This window comes from Hippocampus zosterae, chromosome 8 (genome assembly GCF_025434085.1).
Source record: "Hippocampus zosterae strain Florida chromosome 8, ASM2543408v3, whole genome shotgun sequence".
In the NCBI taxonomy this organism is placed as follows: domain Eukaryota; kingdom Metazoa; phylum Chordata; class Actinopteri; order Syngnathiformes; family Syngnathidae; genus Hippocampus; species Hippocampus zosterae.
The window spans coordinates 12,904,467-12,924,747 of NC_067458.1; the positions used below are offsets into that span (position 1 = coordinate 12,904,467).

At 40.4% G+C, this 20,281-nt stretch overlaps 1 protein-coding gene and 1 long non-coding RNA gene across 2 annotated transcripts; one reads left to right on the forward strand and one right to left on the reverse strand.

The window, feature by feature from the left end:
• Window positions 1–766: 766 nt before the first annotated feature.
• xxylt1 (xyloside xylosyltransferase 1) lies at window positions 767–19,955 on the reverse strand. The gene is made up of 6 exons (XM_052074605.1): window positions 19,796–19,955; window positions 19,437–19,496; window positions 18,195–18,797; window positions 15,285–15,432; window positions 9,018–9,150; window positions 767–3,926 (listed from the first exon to the last, which is right to left on the reverse strand). Exons 3-6 carry the CDS (start codon window positions 18,711–18,713, stop codon window positions 3,530–3,532), a joined length of 1,197 nt encoding a protein of 398 aa, XP_051930565.1. The 5' UTR covers window positions 18,714–18,797; window positions 19,437–19,496; window positions 19,796–19,955; the 3' UTR covers window positions 767–3,529.
• LOC127606377 (uncharacterized) lies at window positions 9,865–10,816 on the forward strand. The gene is made up of 2 exons (XR_007963776.1): window positions 9,865–10,196; window positions 10,301–10,816. It is a non-coding gene; the product is annotated as an uncharacterized LOC127606377 (long non-coding RNA).
• Window positions 19,956–20,281: the final 326 nt, after the last annotated feature.

The following is a 20,281-nucleotide window of genomic DNA, read 5'->3' on the forward strand; positions in this document are numbered from 1 at the left end:
GGATTTGGGTATCCAATTGATCCTAGATGCTAAATTGGGTCACTTATTACAAACAGGTCTGAGGTGAGCGACCAAAGCACGATTCAAATATGATGAGACATTTTTTTAAAACTTGTTTTCCCTTACCTGGATGGGGGCCGCCGGGGCACCCCTGCGCCACAAGGCCTGGAGGTGAGGCTTTGATGGTGAGCAACTGGTGTCTCGGCCTACATCCATCAGGCGTCATCAGCACTGGCTAGAGTAGGAGTGGGACGTTGTTGACCTCAACTCGTGACATAAAATGCTCCTCAGTGGAAGGGGTCATGGATGAGTTCTTTAGCATAGAGTTCTTGAAGGCTAAGGATGTTGTGGCGCTGTCCTGGTTGACATGCCTCTGCAACACCGCATGGACATCGGGGACTTCTGTATTGGCAGCCCGAGCTGGTGGTCCTCCTTGTCGTCCATGTGCTTTAAAGCAGAACTTTGATATGGTTAACTCATCCAAAGTGAAGTAAATACTGTGTTACAACACCCAACTCAATTGTATTTACAGAGCACTTTAAAACAGCCATCGCTGTATACAAAGTGCTGTATATAAAGCAACGATCATCTATACACCAATAAAGCAATAAATCAGTAACAAAGACGGCAGAAAGCAGCAAACAGTAAAACTAAGGTCAAGTCTGAGTCAATACAACACTGCAACCGAAATACAATTTGCGCCTAAACAAGGGGTGTCAAACACAGTTCCCGGAGGGCCGCTGTCCTGCATGTTTTCCAAGTCTCCCTGTTGCAACACACCAGATTCAAATGATCAGATCATCAGCAAGCTCTGCGCAAGCCTGACATTGAACCTGTTCATTGGAATCAGGTGTGTTGCAACAGGGAAACTTGGAAAACATGCAGGACAGCGGCCCTCCGGGACCTGAGTTTGATAACCCTGGCCTAAACACTCTGAACGGGGCCATGTCCCATTCATTTGTCCCACCGTCTTTCGCATTTCAAATCGCCCAATCAAATGATGGCCAATGACACACATTCTTTAGGCTGGGGAAGTCCAAATCTGACTTCCAGGAAGTTATCAGAGGAAGCGACAGTCACTGACTGCCTGGGCAGAATATTGTGAGACACTTCAAAGCTACACTTCAAAGCGTACAGTTAATTTCGACATGAAAATTGGCGTCATGAGGTCAAGTCAAGTCAAGTACAACTTTAATGCCGTGTCACGATCTCCGTGGTCTGACGGAGTCAGAGGTTGGAGTGTTTGCTAAAGTTCGACGTGGAACCGGTATTCCCTCAGCAAGAGCATTCAAATGTCCTTTATTTTCTGTTATTTTCAAGGTTTGGTCTTTTGGGACTGGTGTTTATTTTAATTTTGAGTGGATTCAATGCAAAAAATGTTTAATAACTCGTCAGACTTTGCACTGACTTTTTTGATCTCAAATGCGTTGCAACATAATGGCAAAACTATGCCAATGCTGCAATGTAAATAATCATCCAAAGCCGAGGACAAATACAATTTCCTCTCATTGTCCCTCACGGACCTCAAGTTTATAGATCATTCTAAATACCAACACATGGAAGATCAAAGATCCTGACTGTAGTTATTCTAAGCGAGTGACAGAAATAGGTCAGCTCTTGTTTGCGAGCGAAAGAGGGTGTTTTTTTTTAAATAATGAGAAACAAGGGTTGCATACTAACTAACATACATAGTTTGTACCTTCTAAATGAATGTATGTGGAAACAAGTGCCCCGTCGACCTGTCCTCTGCACAAATATTACATGTCATTTAGTGACACAAACACAATGGATATTTTCCGAAAAGCTGACCACACAATCATCCGTCAAAGTTCAAAATCATACTGAATTAGAGTCCCATGGCTGACAGCTAATTCAACCAACACCATTTTTTAATGGTTTTTCTGTTGAGGAGAGAATCAATATTCAAGATCGAGTATTTGCATCTTAGATGAACCTATTATTACAAATGTTCAGTCATTGCACAAAAAAGACAACTAGGTGCCAGCACAGTGCAGCCAATCATCTGAGAAAACTATAACAATAACTTCTGATCGCTGTTAAAGTTGATATAAAAGGTGCCCCTTTTCTGTGACATGAAAAAGACCTCAGAATAAATAGCTTAAAAGCATTTTTCATCTTTCATGGAACCTGAAACCTGTACATCTCAAATCTTTTGGAGAGAGGACATTTGACAAACAATTGACGTGGCCGTGCCCACTCTCTTTACGTGTGGCCATTTTCACAATTTACCATTCACCTTCAAACTCATGATAAATGGGAGTGTAAACGGCGCCTCTGATTAACCCCAAATAAAGTTCAGTGTTCTAGTGGGCTTTTCCTGACATTTGTTGCCTTTCTACCAGAGGCTAGAAGGTTTTGTGCTAACACTGACTGGTATTTGGAACTCTTCATCGGCCCAGTTCTAGCTAAAGAAGAATAGCCCAAAAGCATGATGGTGCCAAAACCGTGTTTCACCACACGTATGGCGTTCTTTTGGTGATGAGCAGTGTTGTATTTGCGACAAACATAACTTTTGGAATGATGGCCAAAATGTTCAACATTGCTTTAAAGTTTTGGCAAAGCATGACTGAAATTTCACAAAGGGATGCATACAATTGTTTTATGGTCCGAGTGAAGCAAGTTGGTGGCAGCATAATTTTGTTGGAACTGGGGCCTAGGTTACAGTGGAGGGAATTATCGGTAGAAAAGGTTCCAAATCGGAATCCGTCTTTGCACAAAACAATTAGTCTTCTCCTAAAAAGAAAAAAAAATGTCAGGAAAAGTCGACGAAATGAATTAACATTCTGTGTCTCGATCAGAGCCACTTTAAATTGTGCAGGTGTGCACCGAGTGAAAATGTGTTATATATTTTATACGCCCTGTACTATAAACTCCCCTGCTCGAGAGAAAAAAAAACATGTTCCAGTGTAAGTCGGAATACAGATCCGTCACTCTGAAACATTCTGAAAAAGAAATGAACTGATGCTTAAAAAAACAGCATGAGTCAGCATAAGTGCAATCAAGACTTCACAATCGAGCCTTTTTAAAAAAAAATGAACAACATTGCTCAGCTTTAGGGTTCATTTGTGAAAAACGTATTGATTTGAAATGTTTCTTTTCAAGAGTGTTTGGTCGTGTGACTTCATGCACATCCTCTACCAGCCAACATCTCAAATATTTAGGTGATAAATATCGAGCGCTGACATTTATTTGAATCTGAGAGATCGATCAAAAGTGGGTCACTATTTTTCGGGGTGGTGATGGGGGGGTCAGTTAATATTTCTCAGTAAAATGCAGACAAAAAGCTAACAAAAAACATTCAAACATTAACAACATGTGACTTGAAGTGGAGTTTTCACGTGTAGTCGACGGAGGCAGTGGTCCAAGTTGGAAGGAAAAGTCAAGGTCTTAGCAGCCCGTCGACCAGCAAAGGGCAGTGAGTCAGTTACAACAATACCACCGTTGTTTTGTGAGCTACGCAGGACAGCGTCTTAAGTGATATCAAAAACTGCATTTTCAGTATCTGGGATTAATCATCTGGTATGGGGCTGTTACAGTTCCCGTGGTAGATATAGATGGGTCCATCACAGCGATAATACAAGTCAAAGACATCTCTGTAGCCGTGGTCTCTCCACCAAGTGCACAACTGTCGGTTCCAACCACAGGCCAGGGAGTAAAACAGTTCTGGGTGCTCCATACTGATCATGGTAAAGAAGTCCTGGTCCCCGAGGTGGCCCCTGATGCTGTACTTGTCAGCCAGCTTGGTCACGTTTCTCGTATCCAGCAGTTGGTTGTAGAGGGCGGAGGCCCTCATTGCGCCGAGGTCCAGTAACATCACGCCACTGTTGAAGCCGGGAAGACCCTCGGGCGGAGGGTCACCCACTCTGGTTTGAGGGTTTTCCTTGCGGTACTGCCAGAATGTGTGTCTGCGTGTGAAGAGGAGATGTCAGCTGACAAATGTCCAGTATGCTGGTAATGCAACAGTTCTGTTGTCTATGTCTTCAAACTTGGTGTTCTCATCGACATTTGTAAAGACGACCCCATGAGAAGAGTTCACGTAAGAGTGTAAATGGTATGGAAATCGTTTCCCACTGCACAGGAAGCGCGATGCGATATGGACCAAATTTTATATCCCAATATAGGTAATTTCATATCCTTGCCCAATGCCTTTGGTTAAAATGAGATAATTAATTACAGTATGAAACATGTTTTATAGAGAAAACACAATGAATATAAGACAAAAATACAGTTTGTGAGAAAGTATCTTGCCAATTTAAAGAGCACAGAGTACTACCTGGAGATATTTGGATTGCTAATGTGGCAACAGCAATAAACAAAGATTGGTTAAATGCTGTTATAAGCAGGGGAACAGCGGTGAGTCATTTGTCAACTAAATTATGATTCAGCAATTTTTTTTAATGAGCTGTTAACTACGAATGTGTTTGTTTGACCACGTTCATAAAACCGAGCAGCAACTCTGCTCTTCTTCCATTTGCTGAACAAAGAGCACAGTGGGTAGAAAACCGGAAGCTAGCAGGTCCAGGAGTGCTTGCGGTCCATGCCTGCTCAGCAGCCTTCAGTGCCGACATACCACGACTGACATTGGTTAATGCGTGGGCATCCATTTGGACATTGTACACTTTTAGAAGTCTGCTTTATTGTCAGCAAATCACAGACCAGTTTGTAACAGTTTAACTTTAGTTAAGCTTATCATACCAATTTTAAGATTCCATCTCAGAGGAAAGAATACATTTTGACTTTTCAAGAAGAAATACATTGTTTATAAGACAACACTGTTGTAAATATAGTTCACACACATGATTTTTCTTTTGTCCCGTCCAAGATATTAGATATATTTTTTGTTACTGTTGCGATTGGCAAACCAGTTCAGGGTGTGCCCCGCCGACTGCACCAAGATGGCTGGGATAGGCTCCGGCATGCCCGCGACCCCCGTGACGATAAGCGGATCAGATGATGGGTGGATGCACGCAAGGAATTTGTGGTGTGAAAAGAAATCTTTTGATTACGCAGGATAAGCAGTACAAAGAAGGGATGGATGAACATTTCTATGGGTCATTCTCACTCAAACAGGACAGTTTCTAAAACACATTGAAGCAAAAATGGAAATTACGTCCCAGTAACAATGTAAATACAAAGTAAAATGTGAACTTTGTATTTGTTACAGAACTGTAACAAATATTTGTATTGATATTGGAGTGCATCAACATCCAATATGCTGTATTTTTATAAAGCTCACTATCATGAGATGTATGCAGAAAATTGGTGAAGATTGAACGACTGTCTGTGTCCTATGTGTTGTCTTATGTTATTTTGTTATTTTGACTTCAAAATGGCGCCGCGAGAGTGGCTGCCTTTCCAGCAGCTCCTATATTTTGTTGTTCTACTTCTTACTTTCATAACTTTGCTGCTGTGAATTGGGAATTTCTCCATTGTGAGACTAATAAAGGTTTTCTTATTCTTATTAAACGTCTTATTCTTATTATCACCTTCGAAACACGGCCCCTTGCTCGTCTCTTTCTTTTCAGCAACATAAACATACCCGTTTAAAGAAAGTCATTTGTGAAATGAAAGGTTGATATGTCCATCGATATAATGTGCTTTCCACGAAGGTTGTTTGCCCGTCTGACAATCAATGCCCTTTTCTCAACTGCTCCTTCCAGGTCTTAAACTGTCTGTCTCTGTCACTTTCCATTCTGCTCTTGCCCTTGCAATCTCTCTCTCTTTAACATGCATTCTGGACATACATAGATTCATTTCAATAAAAAAAGATGATTTCAGGCGAGTGTTTTGAGTGCACCATGATGAATTTGCATCTAAAAGGCACCACGGGATGCGTACTGAGTGGTCCTTTGTGTGAACAATATGAAGTTGTTCTCATTTACTGGCTGGAGCTGATATACCTGCTTGCTCAACTGACCACGTTTCGTGATAAATTAGCACGTGGCCTCCTAAAGTTTCTCGCTCTGCTGTGTTTGTAACACTTCCATAAATGGGCCTCATCTCTTGGGCTTTTAAAACATGTTAAATGGAGCTGAAGTGTAAAGACATGAAGCCCCCCGCTCCCCAACATACACATACACACACACACATCTATTGAACTTCTCAGTTGCAGGATGTGGTCTGAATAGCAAGAGGAAGCATTGTCCTGAATAATACTCTGTCCATTAGCACCCAATACGAGTGGGAGCTCGCTGTTGAAAACAGGAAAGTTCTCCCGAGGAGAGGATGCACACTATGGCTCGCCAGTACATACGCAATGCTCTAGTTGGCTGTATTTCAAATGCTTTTCAACCTGTACTCAATTCAATACACTACAAAGACAAGAAAATTCATGTTCAAACATTTTGAATCTGATGTCTGCAACACAAACCGACAACGCTGGGACGACAAAAGAATGCTCGAAAAGCGCACCTGTTTGGAACATTTCCAAAGTGGAACAAGTTCATTACAGATGCACTCGCAATTGCAAAGAATAGAGTGATTTCATCATCTAGGGTCCATCAACTTATTCAACGTGTCATGATTGCGTACCAAAGGGGCAACGGCAAAAGCCTCAGTTGTTTGCAAGCAAGGATGGGGCAAGGTTGACCACACTGTGAAAAACTATGTGAGCAATAGTTTGGGTCTGTTTCTTAACCTGCAAATGCAAAGAAGATAAGATAAGATAAGATATCCTTTATTCGTCCCACACTGGGGAAATTTACAGCCTCCAGCAGCAAGAATGTATGTAGAAAGAAGAAAGGAGAAAGAGAAAAAAAAGATAGCGATTCAATCATTTTTGGTCCATTATATCATCCAAATGTGAAGCTGGACAAATCGCTTGTCTGATGAGTCCGCATTTCAAATTGTGTTTTTGGAAATCATGGACCTTTGGTCCTCTGGGCCAAAGAGGAAGAGAACCATTTGGATTGTCCAACTTGAAAGGAGCAAAGTGTAGTTATGTAATGCATTTTATATGACATTGCTAATGCGGATCGAATGCAGGCAAAAATGTAATATCCTCAGTGACGTGGACTACGTATTGGACACTTTTTAAATTTCCTTCAGAAACTATTTGCAGGAGTAGGGTTGACCTTATAGGACTTTGTTACCAAGTGTGGACCACAAAGACTTGCTCTTTGTGAAATACCTGTTTTACTGTGTTAAATGGAAGGGGTGTAGTCACAACAGGACGGCAGATGATTCAGCTATCTGCTACAGATACACACGACCCAAAAAAAAAATAAAACACCATTCAATAGCTGTGCCCAGAAATGGTCTTCACATATTTAGCTGTAGACGTTTAATAATTGTTATCCTTTAAAAACCTCGAGACCAAATTTAAATTTGATACAATGATCAAAACCTGGAGGAAATGAGCAGGCCATGTGTTTGCTCCAGTAAGCAGCTGCAATAGTAACTTTCCAGGTGATCTTACTTCACATCGTCAAATCATATTTCCCAGATACTAAGTTGTACATGCACTAGCGCACCGTCAAACTGATGCCCATTTTGATGGGCAGTGTGGTTGGGGGGAAAAAATGATGATATACTGTAATGGTTGCGTGACATGCAGATGTTGGAGGGGAGTGGGAAAATAGGAGAGGAGTAAAAAGCTTGTAAAGTGAAAAGCCTTGGCATACAAATAAGCACAAGCACACGATAACATTTTATCATCAGGGAAGACGACGTTTTGCAAAGTTTTTTTTTTAACTTCCTTGATCATAAAGTCAGTGTGTAGGTGGATTTAAAAAAAATGCCCAGAAATTGGAAAAAAAAAAAAGTTCAATCAAATGCACGTAACCCGAGTCTTGACGACTAATTCGTGCTTTCACAGTCATGCATCAGCATTTAATTCTTTCATGTGAGCAATGGGAGGGACTTTTCTATTGACAAAATGCAAACAAGCCAAAACATACGGACACTTTTTTTTCATACAGTTGATGCAGCAGGAGAAAATTTGTAATCCTTGATTGTGGTTTGTCAGGTTAGAGCAGTGAGCAGATTTTTGTTAATTTTAATTTATGTTAATTTACTCCAGAAAGGGAACAAAGACACAGAGGGCAAACGTCAATCAGAGTGTGGCAACAAAAGCCTTTGCTGGTTAGAAGCGTCTCTGTGCCAACTTCTCAGTAATCTCCCGAGAATAAAAGAGCAGACCGACATCACGCCAGCAGCACAGTGGGTGTTGATGAGCAAACACCTGAAGAACGGTCAAAAAAAAAAGCAGCAGATACACTAATTTGGCAAATGCCAATGCCATTCAAAACACAAATGTAAAGTACTTTCAGAAAACGGAAAACCTCACTCCTACTTCTGTAGCTAGTAAATAAATAAATAAAATACTCACATCATAGTCTGACTGATATGATAAGAACTAATAAATATAATCTCAGGTCACAAAATAATATATGTTGATCTCAGGTCTCAAAACAATGTATGTTGAATGAGCAAACGTTTGCATATTACTGGATACTTTTTATGGACAAAAACTATAAGCTCTTTTGAAAGGCTGCAAGCTAGAAAATGATGGTCCACAAAACCTGATTGATGCCACTTGAGGTAAAAAAAACCCCATGACATTTTGGACCGGTTGAAGGGGAGAAATGAGAGGAGCCGTGTGTGTGCGTGTGTGTGTTTAAATGAAACGCTTAAGCTCATGGAGGAAGCAACCAACCCTCAAATAATTTTTTCCTCCAGCAAACTTTGCGCCTAGAGTCACGCAAGCTAATATTAAATAAATGATACTTTCTCAATTCAATGTTATCTACGGCCAAGTCAAGACATCCGCCTCAAGTTTCTGAGGTTGGGAGACCTACGGTAAATTGTCCTAAATGGCGAATGGGCGTTTGTTTGTCTTTATGAGCCCCAAGAGTGACTAGCCACCGGTCTAGGATGCACCCAGCCTCTCATATCTGTGAAGCTTTCTAAAGCTAGCTCGATGGCTCTATGGCGGCATCATACCGACAGCACTACATAGACCATCACGAAAATGTTCACGAGACAACGTGTGCTACCTGTACACCGGCTGCATCTCCCTGACGATGCCGAGTACCGCTCCTGGTGGGAAGTGGTCAAATTCCTGGAAGAGGTCCCTGATGTTGGTCCTGTACTTCAGATCGATGTCAAGCTGCACAATGCGTGTCAAATCTGAAAGAAGGAAAAAATAATCGCAATGTCTATGACTTGGGAGCAGCTGTGCAAACAAGCAAATCATCCAGGAAATAAGAGCCAATGTGGGGGAGTCAAAGACGTTACATAAAAGAGTTATCAGAACTCTTAACCGAGAACCCCAAAGAGGAAATGCCATGAAAATGTGCAAATCAATAAAAGGTCAGGCAGGCATATAAAAACCTCAAAGTGCATATCGACCAGTTTCAAGCACAGAGGTGCTGAGTGATGAACACAGTAGCTTGTTTGGGAAGAAAAGTGTATCCAGGATATTCAGGTTTCATCTGGACATTGTTTCAACTTCCTGTTTTTTTTTGTTGGCATGGTAACAAAACGGGAATTAGTCAGTATTTGTGTCATGGACAGATCAGAATTATTGTACTGATAAAAATCCCAATTAGGGCATGTAGTTTTAGGAACGCCGTCCGTTTTGCGCATAGTGGATAAAAAGTATTTAAAACTGATCTGAGCTTGTGCTTGTAGCTCATCGTCATCGCAATAACTGCATGTGCAATTTGACTTTATCGCAAATATGTGCAGTAAATTAAAATTGAAAATCTATACCTTTATCTTACTTTGACCAATGAGATGCAATCTTAAATGCACAGTGCCAGTCAATCACAGAAAAGTATCCAGGGGCATTTATAACATTCAGCCTGCTCGCGTGATTTGAAATCATTTTTTCCTCTTTACCTAACTCAAGAGGCGACCCATTTTGAAGATGTGGATGACCGAGCTAGGGGGAGGAGCCCAGAAGAATCCTTTCAGGAGAAGAATGACTTGGAAGTTTGGATTTCAAATATCATCTTCATAACTTTTCTGACGTAGCTCAAACGTGAAAGGCGAATCACCGAAAAAGGGCTGCGCACCAAGAGCAACAACCTGTTTTCTATGCTCTCCAAACAAGGAAGCGAGCTACACATCACCATTGTGCGCTCTTTCAACTGAGAAATGCTGTCACTAGTGAGTGGCTCTGTTGGCTTGCACTAACACAGTTTAACAACTAGGAGTGGAACAGGAAGCAGGTACAGTTATTTACTTGTTATAACACTGAGATGAGGTAGCACTGATGTTGGATTTAGAACAAAAGGGCGAAAGTATAGCTAAACTGTTTTTTTTTTCTTTCAAGAGTTTTACGTGGCACCAGTCTTACGAAACTTACGGAACAAATGGAAAAATCCACGTTGATGTCACGCTGAAAATCACCACGAATTGGTCGAGCATCCACTTACCACTGCAGCTGTCAGCCATAATAACACAGCGTGCAACAGTTACAAACTGAGTCAGGTTCTAAATTGCATTGCGAGTATAAGTGGTTTAGAGAATGAATGAATGAATGCATGAATGAATTTAGATTTGTTTTTGTTTGTCGCATTGATTGAATGTACGTCATATATTTTTTAGAGCAGTACAGGTGGAGCCTGCTGGCAATTTTCAGAAGATATGATGTATATTTTACACAACAACAATGACACCCCCACCCAAAAAAACAGGCTATAACTGGATTTTCTTTTGGGTCATTTTTGTTCAACTAAACATATCTATCAATCATTACTCAAAGTCTCTCGGACAAGAAACTCTCGACTTGTATGACTTTTTTTTTTAAAAGAAATATCATGAAACAAAATAGAATAAAGACAAATGAGTCTTTGCTTTTCTTGTGTTGTAACGCTTTCTGTGGGAACGTTGATGTTTTATTGGATGAATAACGTAATTAAAGAAGAGCGGAGTGCGCTAAAGGCTCTGGTCAGAGGAGATAGCCCTCCGCAGTAACACCTAAATTGGCCACAAAACAAAAGGCACACTGTTATCTAAGCAGACTTTTTTTTCCAGGAAGAATGTGGGTCAATCTCATTAGGTCCTAAAATCCCCCCTGATGTGAGCACTTAAAGGCTATTTACTGAGGGTCATTGTTTTCTGTTTTTACCAATCCTGAATAGACGCCATTTTCCAGAACCGCAACATCACATGCAGTCACTTTCAAACGTGTATCCTTATTTGGATTTATGGCACGTCAAGGATATTTTTCACTGAAATCATCATGGGCCCACTTAAAAAAAATAAAAATCCAAAGCTCTCTTTTTTTTTGTCTTCATTCACATAACATTACAATATGCCTCATTTTATTAGTTTTTTTTTCGCCAAGATTTTGATACGAAGCTCTGAGCGCCGATTTGCCTAAAATATTCCAAAACCATGCACGATGGGTTAAATGAACACTTTAAATTGTCCGGACGTGTGACTATCAGTGTGAATGGTACTTTTGCTATGTGTGCCCTGCGATTGGCTGGCAACCAGTTCAGCTGGACAATTACAGCTGATCAAATTGGAATTGGCTCCAGCGGTTTGGATACCGGATGGATGGATATGCAGTGATTACTCAATTCCACTTCTTGAATCCCCATGCATGATTTATTTGCCTTGTCTAGAGTTTACTTTTTCTAGTGCCATCTGTTGTTTGGGAGGACATCATTTTGTGCAGTTAGATTTGAAAAATAGGGATTTTTTTTATTTCGTTATTTTAAAGAGGGGAGTACATACGGACAGTCTAACACTATCAACGTCAATTTTACAACACATTACACTTGCTGCCCAGCATGGTCTTGACATAACAGTAACACACATATAATAATTGATGTTAGCCCAACAATGCTAATTCTAGCCACACGCCCGCTAGCAGTCTATTTGGGTTAAGTGGAAAGTTTTAGGCTTATGATTAAAGTTATCACAAGCCGATTGTGGAGTAACATTAAATGTGGAAGATATTTTAAGAGGACTTGTTTTAACTTGAGTGTGGTGAGCGATGCTAAATTATGGATTGGGACTCAGACATTGAATAGAAGACTTGGACTCAGACGGGGGTGCCAAAAAAACAAAACAAAAAAAATCATCGGAACATTTCTGATGATGCTTGTCGTCATGTTTTAGTCATCAAACAGGCATGTTTGTCTTGTCACCATCACCCCAAAACAAAAAACAAAAAAGAAAAAAAGTTTGTTAACAATATCAGTCAATCAAGCTCAGTATGAACCAAACTCATAAGTCAGCACTCAAGAGCCAGCATTTAAAGTATTTCTGTCTGACCCCAAATAAAGTTCAGATGCTGTTAGCACGCGTTTCCAACGTCACATCTTACTGCACAAGCCTTACTTGGTCTGCACAGGGTTTCCAAGGTTTTGAGAGGGATCAAACTGCTCCAAAGCATCAATCAATAGATAAACGAATAAATAAATAAATAAATAAATAAAAATCGCTCAAACACGTGGGGAAAAAACTGTGCTGTGGTCCAGTGAAACCAAAGTTGAAAAGTATGTACACGATTACACCACAACAATTCTGCTCATCCCGAAAAGAACACCATTATTTGCGGTGAACGATGTTGATGGCAGCATCATGCTTTAGGGCTGTTTTTGTTCAGCTGGAACTGGAACAAATGGAACGTTACTTGAGAGAAGAGCGGTGTGGGGGCTGCTGAATGGGGCATCTACTTTAGTAATCAATAGTTGTTTTTTGTGACACTAATGTATTAGTTATTGGGGAGTTTACAAGGTTAAGGTTTCTGTTTTGTTTTTGACAATTTTACAATGACAACCACTTATCATGTTACTATGAGTAGTAAGTAGCACGCAGGGCTGTCGTCCGGACTCGACACATCCTGACTTGACTTAGACTCGGCCATTGTACTCAACACCTTGTTGTGAGGGTTAATTAATCATGCTTTATATTCATTTAATTACAAGCATTTCCTTTGCGAACAACTTATCCTCATAATAATCGAATCGTGTTGTTTCATTGAGCTTCACAGCGTGACCACTAATTGAATGTTGGCGGGGACCAACTCACATGACTTGCATCACCTCTGGTCTAAAACATGTTGATTGGGTCCAAAACTCGACAAACACATTTAAGAATGCTTAGTGATAAGAAGTTTGACGACAAAGCGACCGGAAAGGTGAGTGATGTCAATGGGATCTTGTGCCAAAAGAGCAAATGATTATAAAATGGAAAATAAAGAACCCTACTGACCGTAACAAGTCCTTGCATGTTAAAATCTCCAGAGGGGATACATGGAAAACAAAAACTGTTTCCCTGCAACCTTGTAATGAATCATGACAAATTTCCATCGTCTCAATTAAACTCATGGCAGCTAACAATAGCTTGAAGCCTGATATTTTCAGATGTTTTCAAGTTTTAGCAATCTGTAACTGTCACCGTTTCTCTGAAAGTCATAACCGAGTCACAACATTATGGCCTCGCCGATGAACAAAGTCTGCCTCATGCGTATTGACGGATTTTCAATGGGATACAGGGTGTCATTTGCAAGGGTCCAACAATGTGCGAGTCTCTGTGTGGGCATCAATTTCCCTTTGTGTTTCCCATTATCAGTCCATGTGTTTTGTGTCGACTGTGATGACAAACAGTTGCGCCCATGATCAATATCAATTTTATGAGCGCTAGGTTACGCATCAACTAGCACCTGTAACACAATCAGAATTTCTTTTACGACGGATGTTCAACAGCAGTAGCATGTTTAACCCAGAAGAGGCAAACCTTATATTTCACATTTCAATGAAATGACAACACCGCAGCTGTAAGATGTCATTGGTTCAAGTAGAAGATGGCTCATTTTTTATCGCCGCAATCTATCGTAACACAAATGAGCAAAAGTGTCCAATTTTTCATGTTTCGTTCGAAATACGACATTCGTCTTTGACCTCAACTGTGTTTGAAAAACGGATCATGTCATAAAATAGTCTGCTTTTGAAGGAGAATTTATTTGAAAATTTGCATGAACATCAAGTGCAGAAACATTTTGGTGATTCAAAAAAGACATTCAAAAGATAATGTGGATGCCCTGTTGCCATCTGGTGATTCATTGACATTTATTTCCAAAAGGCACCGGTAAATGAGGCAGGCAGCAATGAACCAACACATGTGCAGGCAAAAGACCAAATCCTTCCTTCTTGACTTCCCAGTTACCTCAGGGCACATGCTCTGCAGCTACTGTACCTGCCTTACGAGGAGAAGTGCCACAAATAAACATATATATTAAATTCTAAATAATATGAAAGACGTTCATTTAATTAGCATCAATTATGACGCGCAAACAGCCAGTAATTCGGCAGTCGGTCTCAGTAACAGTCTTAATTCTAATATTTATTTTTCTTCAAATGAACAAGTGAAGATTGTTTTATTCGAGAGCAAAACTTGCACATAACAATAACATTAACATTCACATTAGTAATGCTAATGTTGCACAAGAATGGTGTGATTCAGGACCAGCAAGGCCTTCTCAGCGGGCGTAAACACCAACAGAACCACTGGTTACATCAATCCATCCATTTTCCACTTCTCCTCACAAGAGTCGCGCGGGGTGCTGGAGCCTATCCCAGCCGTCTTCGGGCAGTAGGCGGGGGACACCCTGAACCGATTGCCAGCCAATCGCAGGGCACACAGAGACGAACAACCATCGCCGCTCACACTCACACCTGGGGACAATTTAGTGTGTTCAATCAGCCTGCCATGCATGTTTTTGGAATGTGGGAGGAAACCGGAGCACCCGGAGAAAACCCACGCAGGCCCGGCCGGGGTGAACATGCAAACTTCACAAAGGGAGGCTGGAGCTGGAACTGAACCCGGTACCTCTGCACTGGACCACCGAACCGCCCCACTGAATACATTTACAACCTAAATTCTAACATTTGTTCCATATTTGTTAATCCCCAACAATCTCATAACTATTTTGTGGCCTTTCTCTGGGTTACTCCAGCTTGAGTATACAGTTTCATATTATATTTTGGGAGGGGAGGGGATGTCAGATTTCAGCATCTTTTTGTTGCCATGACAGTCTAATCTACCCAGGCCTTTGATTTAGGAGTCCTGTCTGATTTAACTGGACCAGCAATGGGATGGTCAACATTAACAATGACAACATTAACAATAGCACTTGTTCTCATTGGTCCCGAGGTCCCAAATGCACAGACCATTAGTGCCCAAGAAAGGTTTTGTTGCGCTGATACCAGAGTACCAGTAAAAGGATTCTGAATTTCATTTCATAAAATATTCATCAACCACTTTCTTTCGTGCAAAAAGTGGCTGGGTATTGCACTTACTTTGAGGCAAGATGCGGTGCATGGCGACAGAGAGGAAGAAGATGGCATCGCTGAAATAAGACCAAGAGCCAGCGCTGAAGTGCTTCTGCAAGGCTTCCACAATCGGGAACAGCTTGTGAGTGAAGGCGTCTACATCATGGAACAACACCTGTGTGGAAAATAACACAGTGCAACCTATGTCAAAGTAAAAACTACAAACGTTATTTCTGCATCATAATGAATATTCAAAAAGAAGAATGAACTAAATAGCCAAGACCAGAGCAAATTAGCACAGGGAACAGATATAAATGGTCCAATTTCGAAATCTCGCAAAAGTTCAAAGGGGAATGAAGACCTTGTAATCGTCTCAATGTGCACGCCCTTTTTATCGGCTGCTGTTTACTTAAATCTATGAAGTATTGATTGCAACAAAATGTACAAAACATCTCATCTGCTTTTGTGTACTCGCTTATTTTTAGAGCTTTTCACTCTCGCAAGAGTGCCAATTGGCCGTGTTCGTCAATTCCAGCACTTCAAAATATCGGAGTGTAAAGACAATTATTCACAAGCTATAGAAAAGAGCGGAGATTGATGAAGTTTCTTTCATGTATCTCGACGAATATAGAATATTGATTGGTGGCTATTTTCACCAAAGTTTTAGTGGACGGGAGTGATGCACCATGTGTTCTTGTTTATTTATTTTCTCTCAAAGTGGAACATTGAGCAAGAACGTGTCCTTGCTTTTGCCTTGCAAGACACGTTTGGAATCCCTCCCAGCACACGTATGGTGTTATCGAGCCAACACTGCCCCCTCGTGCAATAATTGCCATCAACTCAAAAGCGCTTGAAATAAAATAAATATTGGAACGAAGATAAACAATGGTGAAGATAAGATAAGATCATCTTTATTAGTCCCACACTGGGGAAATTTGCAGTCTACAGCAGCAAGGTGGGGGTGGGGTGGGGATAAAGTGTTTAATTGCAGAAAATAAATGTTTCAGAAGAACTGTACACAGTTCAATATAAGCGCAATACTCTATAAATAAATTAGACAATTAAACATTAGCAACTAGGTCATCAATTAAAAGGGGAAAAATTACACCATTTCGGTTTTTCATGTTTGTGGAATTAAAACGGTGTCATTCATTCATTCATTCATTCATTCATCTTCCGAGCCGCTTGATCCTCATTAGGGTGCTGGAGCCTATCCCAGCTGTCTTCGGGCAGTAGGCGGGGTACACCCTGAATCGGTTGCCAGCCAATCGCAGGGCACACAGAAACGAACAACCATTCGCACTCACACTCACACCTAGGGACAATTTAGAGCGTTCAATCATCCTGCCATGCATGTTTTTGGAATGTGGGAGGAAACCGGAGTGCCCGGAGAAAACCCACGCAGGCCCGGGGAGAACATGCAAACTCCACACAGGGAGGCTGGAGCTGGAATCGAACCCGGTACCTCTGCACTGTGAAGCCGACGTGCTAACCACTGGACTACCGGACCGCTAAAACAGTGTCATATAAAAAGTAATTAAAACATAAACAAATATATAAAACCAAAACTGATTGATGTACATTTTTTTTTGTTAAATATTTGATGATACGCTGAGACATAAAAGTGAACTAAGAAGAGTACTGTGTCTGGGTGTGTCGTGAACAGATCAAAAAATGATGGTCTGACTGACTTAAGACACTACTGGTTATGAACAGCATGAAGAACAAGTTTGTGCAGTGGTGTAAGAATTCTTGAATGCACAGCACAGGAAGACGTGGGACATTCTCAAACGCTTCATGCGAGTGGGAAAAAAAAACGCTTAAAGTGGCTTGATATTTGAAAACCAACCATGACCAATCGCCACCAAAATTCCTATGCTGACCTCAACGTCTGAAAATATCAAAGCAATCGTCACAATATTTTGAATTTTATGGGTACCGTATTAAGCTTTTTCCTCCCCATACACGTTCACCATTGAGAAGCTTATGTGGCTTATTGTTGAAAAACTACAACATATTGCCACAAAAGCTTTTGGTGAGTCTCAAATACTTCCCAAATCAATCTCTGAAAATATGTGAACGACTACCTCATTATTTCTGATTTTATAGAGGTACCATAGTCCTAATGGGAGAAGATACAGAAAAATGTATGGATTAATTGTTTAGGTGGCACAATAGGACTTATTCTAGCAATATTTCTTGACTAAAGAAAGCAGCACTGGACAACTTTCGTGACATGATGGTCAAATGGCATGCACTGGTCAAAAGTGAAACGGATTCTTTGCAGTGCATTTAGTTCTGGCGAAGTGCGCCAACAAAAGTGAGTAGCAGCAATGACACAGGACCAAATAAAAAGATCTTCAGTTTTGTCAGCGTTCAAGTGAAGAAAAAACTGTTTCATCCATTTTTTTTTGTAGTTACTAGAAATTCACAAAGGGACGCCAATTGGTACGTTTGTGGTTTTGCAGAGAAAGAGCTGGGTGTATTCAGCACTGGAGTGTAACATATAAAAGCTGCTGAAATCTGATGCAGTTTGCAGAGCTGTTTAAGTCCTTAGCGTTCGGTTTATTAATATCAGTACAATATTACAGAGTGCCTATTTTGCTAAATAAAAATAAAACATTGCAAAAATGTTTTATTTTTTTGTGCTGGAGGGGGGTGGAGGAACAAATTAATACCATGTTTTATGTTGAGAGGGAAGAAATTTCGTCTGTGCTGTATGTTTCACATACAGTAAATTTGACAATAAGGCTTATCCAATCCAATCCATTTATTTCAGTGAAATACGACTGATTTGAGTTACATGCAGTGTCGTGGAACAAATATCATTTGTCTCTCAGGGTACCACTGTACTTGCATGCAATCTAATGCAAACATACTTTTTTGTTTGATATCGAAAAACCACATGGGAAGCAATGCAAATATTTGTAAGCCTACCTCATACTTGAATGTTACATTTTTGAAGAATTCTTGAAGCATCTTCTCTCCCAGTACTTTACTGACCGGATCACTCACAAAATGAAGCGCCAACACCTCTCCTTCCAAGAACTGTGCATACTTGACCATCGACAACATGGCCACCCTGAACTTGTCCTGGAGGTTTTGGCTTTTGTCCACTTTAGTGAACATCATGAGAACATTGTAGCGTTGGGCCAAAGTCTCGTCGCCATTATTTCTGGATTGAAAAGCATCGTTCTCTCCCATTTTCTTCTCCTTGGATCTAGCAAGCTCAGAAAATCTGGTATCTATGGTCAGGTCTGCATCATTTCTGTTGGTGTTGCGGCTTGCCTGAGATAGCTTGATCCTCTTGGTAGTGCTGGAGAAGTTCTGATTCTCTGAGCCAAAGTAGTAGAACGTCACCACAGCCAGAACACAGGCCAGAATCAGCAAAAACTGGAGGGATCTGAACATACTGACCCTGGCCATGATTACGTATGCTAGTCTGAGGATGCGCATGTCTGCACATTTATGTGAGGAAAAATGGAGGCAAAACTGTCACCAAGTTTTTGTCACTGTTTGAGGGGCAATTCTATTCAGTCCCTGAAAAACAAACATGCACACTTTAGTTCAGGTGCAAAGACAACACGAAAAACTAAATTCAATTAAATTCATACACACGAAATAGTAACAAAAACATTACAGATCTTCCTCTCAGAAAATGCAATTCAATATACATTTATTCCAAGAACTTTTCATTCATAAAACACTTCTAACTCGAATATAATTTAATTAAGAGATACAAATAATCAGCCTCACACTCCCAATATATAATTCATCCCAATAACTGACTGTGACAATGATAGAATTAACCAGAGAGAGAAACATAAAAACTAAACCTTTATCTAAACCTTTTGCATTGTTCTGTGGGCACAGAGTAGAAGTGGCCGTAGCAAGAGAAGCAAAAAGGATCCATGTAAGAGGCTTTCAAGTAGACTCCTCTGTGCTGATTTAAGACGCTGGATCTTAAGCTTTCAATCTGTTTTTCTTATGAAACGGTTTCCGCCACAAAATCATGCAATAACACTTCGAAAGGGAAGCCAAAAACTTGGTGGTGTCTTAATATGAATGAATACGTGACATAAAAAAAGTGATCAAGATGACTAATTACAGTGATCAATAAAGGGGTCGGACTGCATGCACAGCAGAGGTAAAGTAAGATGTTTGTACGTATTCGCTTACATCTTGAAGAATTGATGCTCTCTGCAGTTTCATCTTGACAGCTTGTTTTAAGGATTCACACTAAAAAAACATGCATATTAAAATGTGATGCAGTTTTACCATGGCATCAACAACATCGAGTTGTACTGTCTTTACTGAGCGCCACCAATCTATCAATCGATATCCTTAATTTAATCAGAAAATCACCCTGATTTGGGCAAGAAGCGAAACACAATTCAAGGCAATTAATAATACTATATCATAAAAGTAATACAAAGTAGTAGTCAACAAGCTACTGCGCTCCGCAGGGTTGCAGAACTCAACAACCCACATGCAACAGATACAATTATGAGAAATGTGAAGCAAATGTGTATGTATACCTTGTTGCCATAAAAGAAAAAACAGCCCTGTCGCCTGCCCTTGCCAGGCGACGAGACTACGGTTTTTCGATGGCGTATTTTGCAACAGCAGCAAGCTAGCAAACGAGGTATCATTTCACCGCGCCCACTTTTGACGTCATCTGTGTTCTGTCTTACGTTGCGTTGAATTTTATTGGATAAATTATAATCACTTCGGCAACAAATAATTCTTACAAATAAAAACACACGGCACTTCTTTTTTTAATCAATTTGAAAATTTAAAAGTAAAACTGAGGATTTTATTCGTATTACAAAAATAAAGGTACATTAAACGTAAACTAGTCAAAGCTGGAAAATGTTAAAGTGTCCCACGAACAAACGAAAATTAAGCGTTTTATGACGAATTTGAATTTACAAATATTAGTAAATTTGTCCTCTTGGTCAGCAATACCCGCTTGCTGAAAAGCCAACTTCTACTCCTACTGTAATTACGGTATTATTACGATC

What these genes read in the sequence shown, in the direction of transcription:
- xxylt1 (XM_052074605.1), bottom strand. Translation starts at nt 18,713, where the DNA reads ATGCGCATCCTCAGACTAGCATACGTAATCATGGCCAGGGTCAGTATG. An exon ending in ATGTAACATTCAAGTATGAG is followed by an intron (nt 15,433 to 18,194) that starts GTAGGCTTACAA and finishes TTTTCCACACAG; the next exon opens with GTGTTGTTCCATGATGTAGA. An exon ending in GCACCGCATCTTGCCTCAAA is followed by an intron (nt 9,151 to 15,284) that starts GTAAGTGCAATA and finishes TCCTTCTTTCAG; the next exon opens with ATTTGACACGCATTGTGCAG.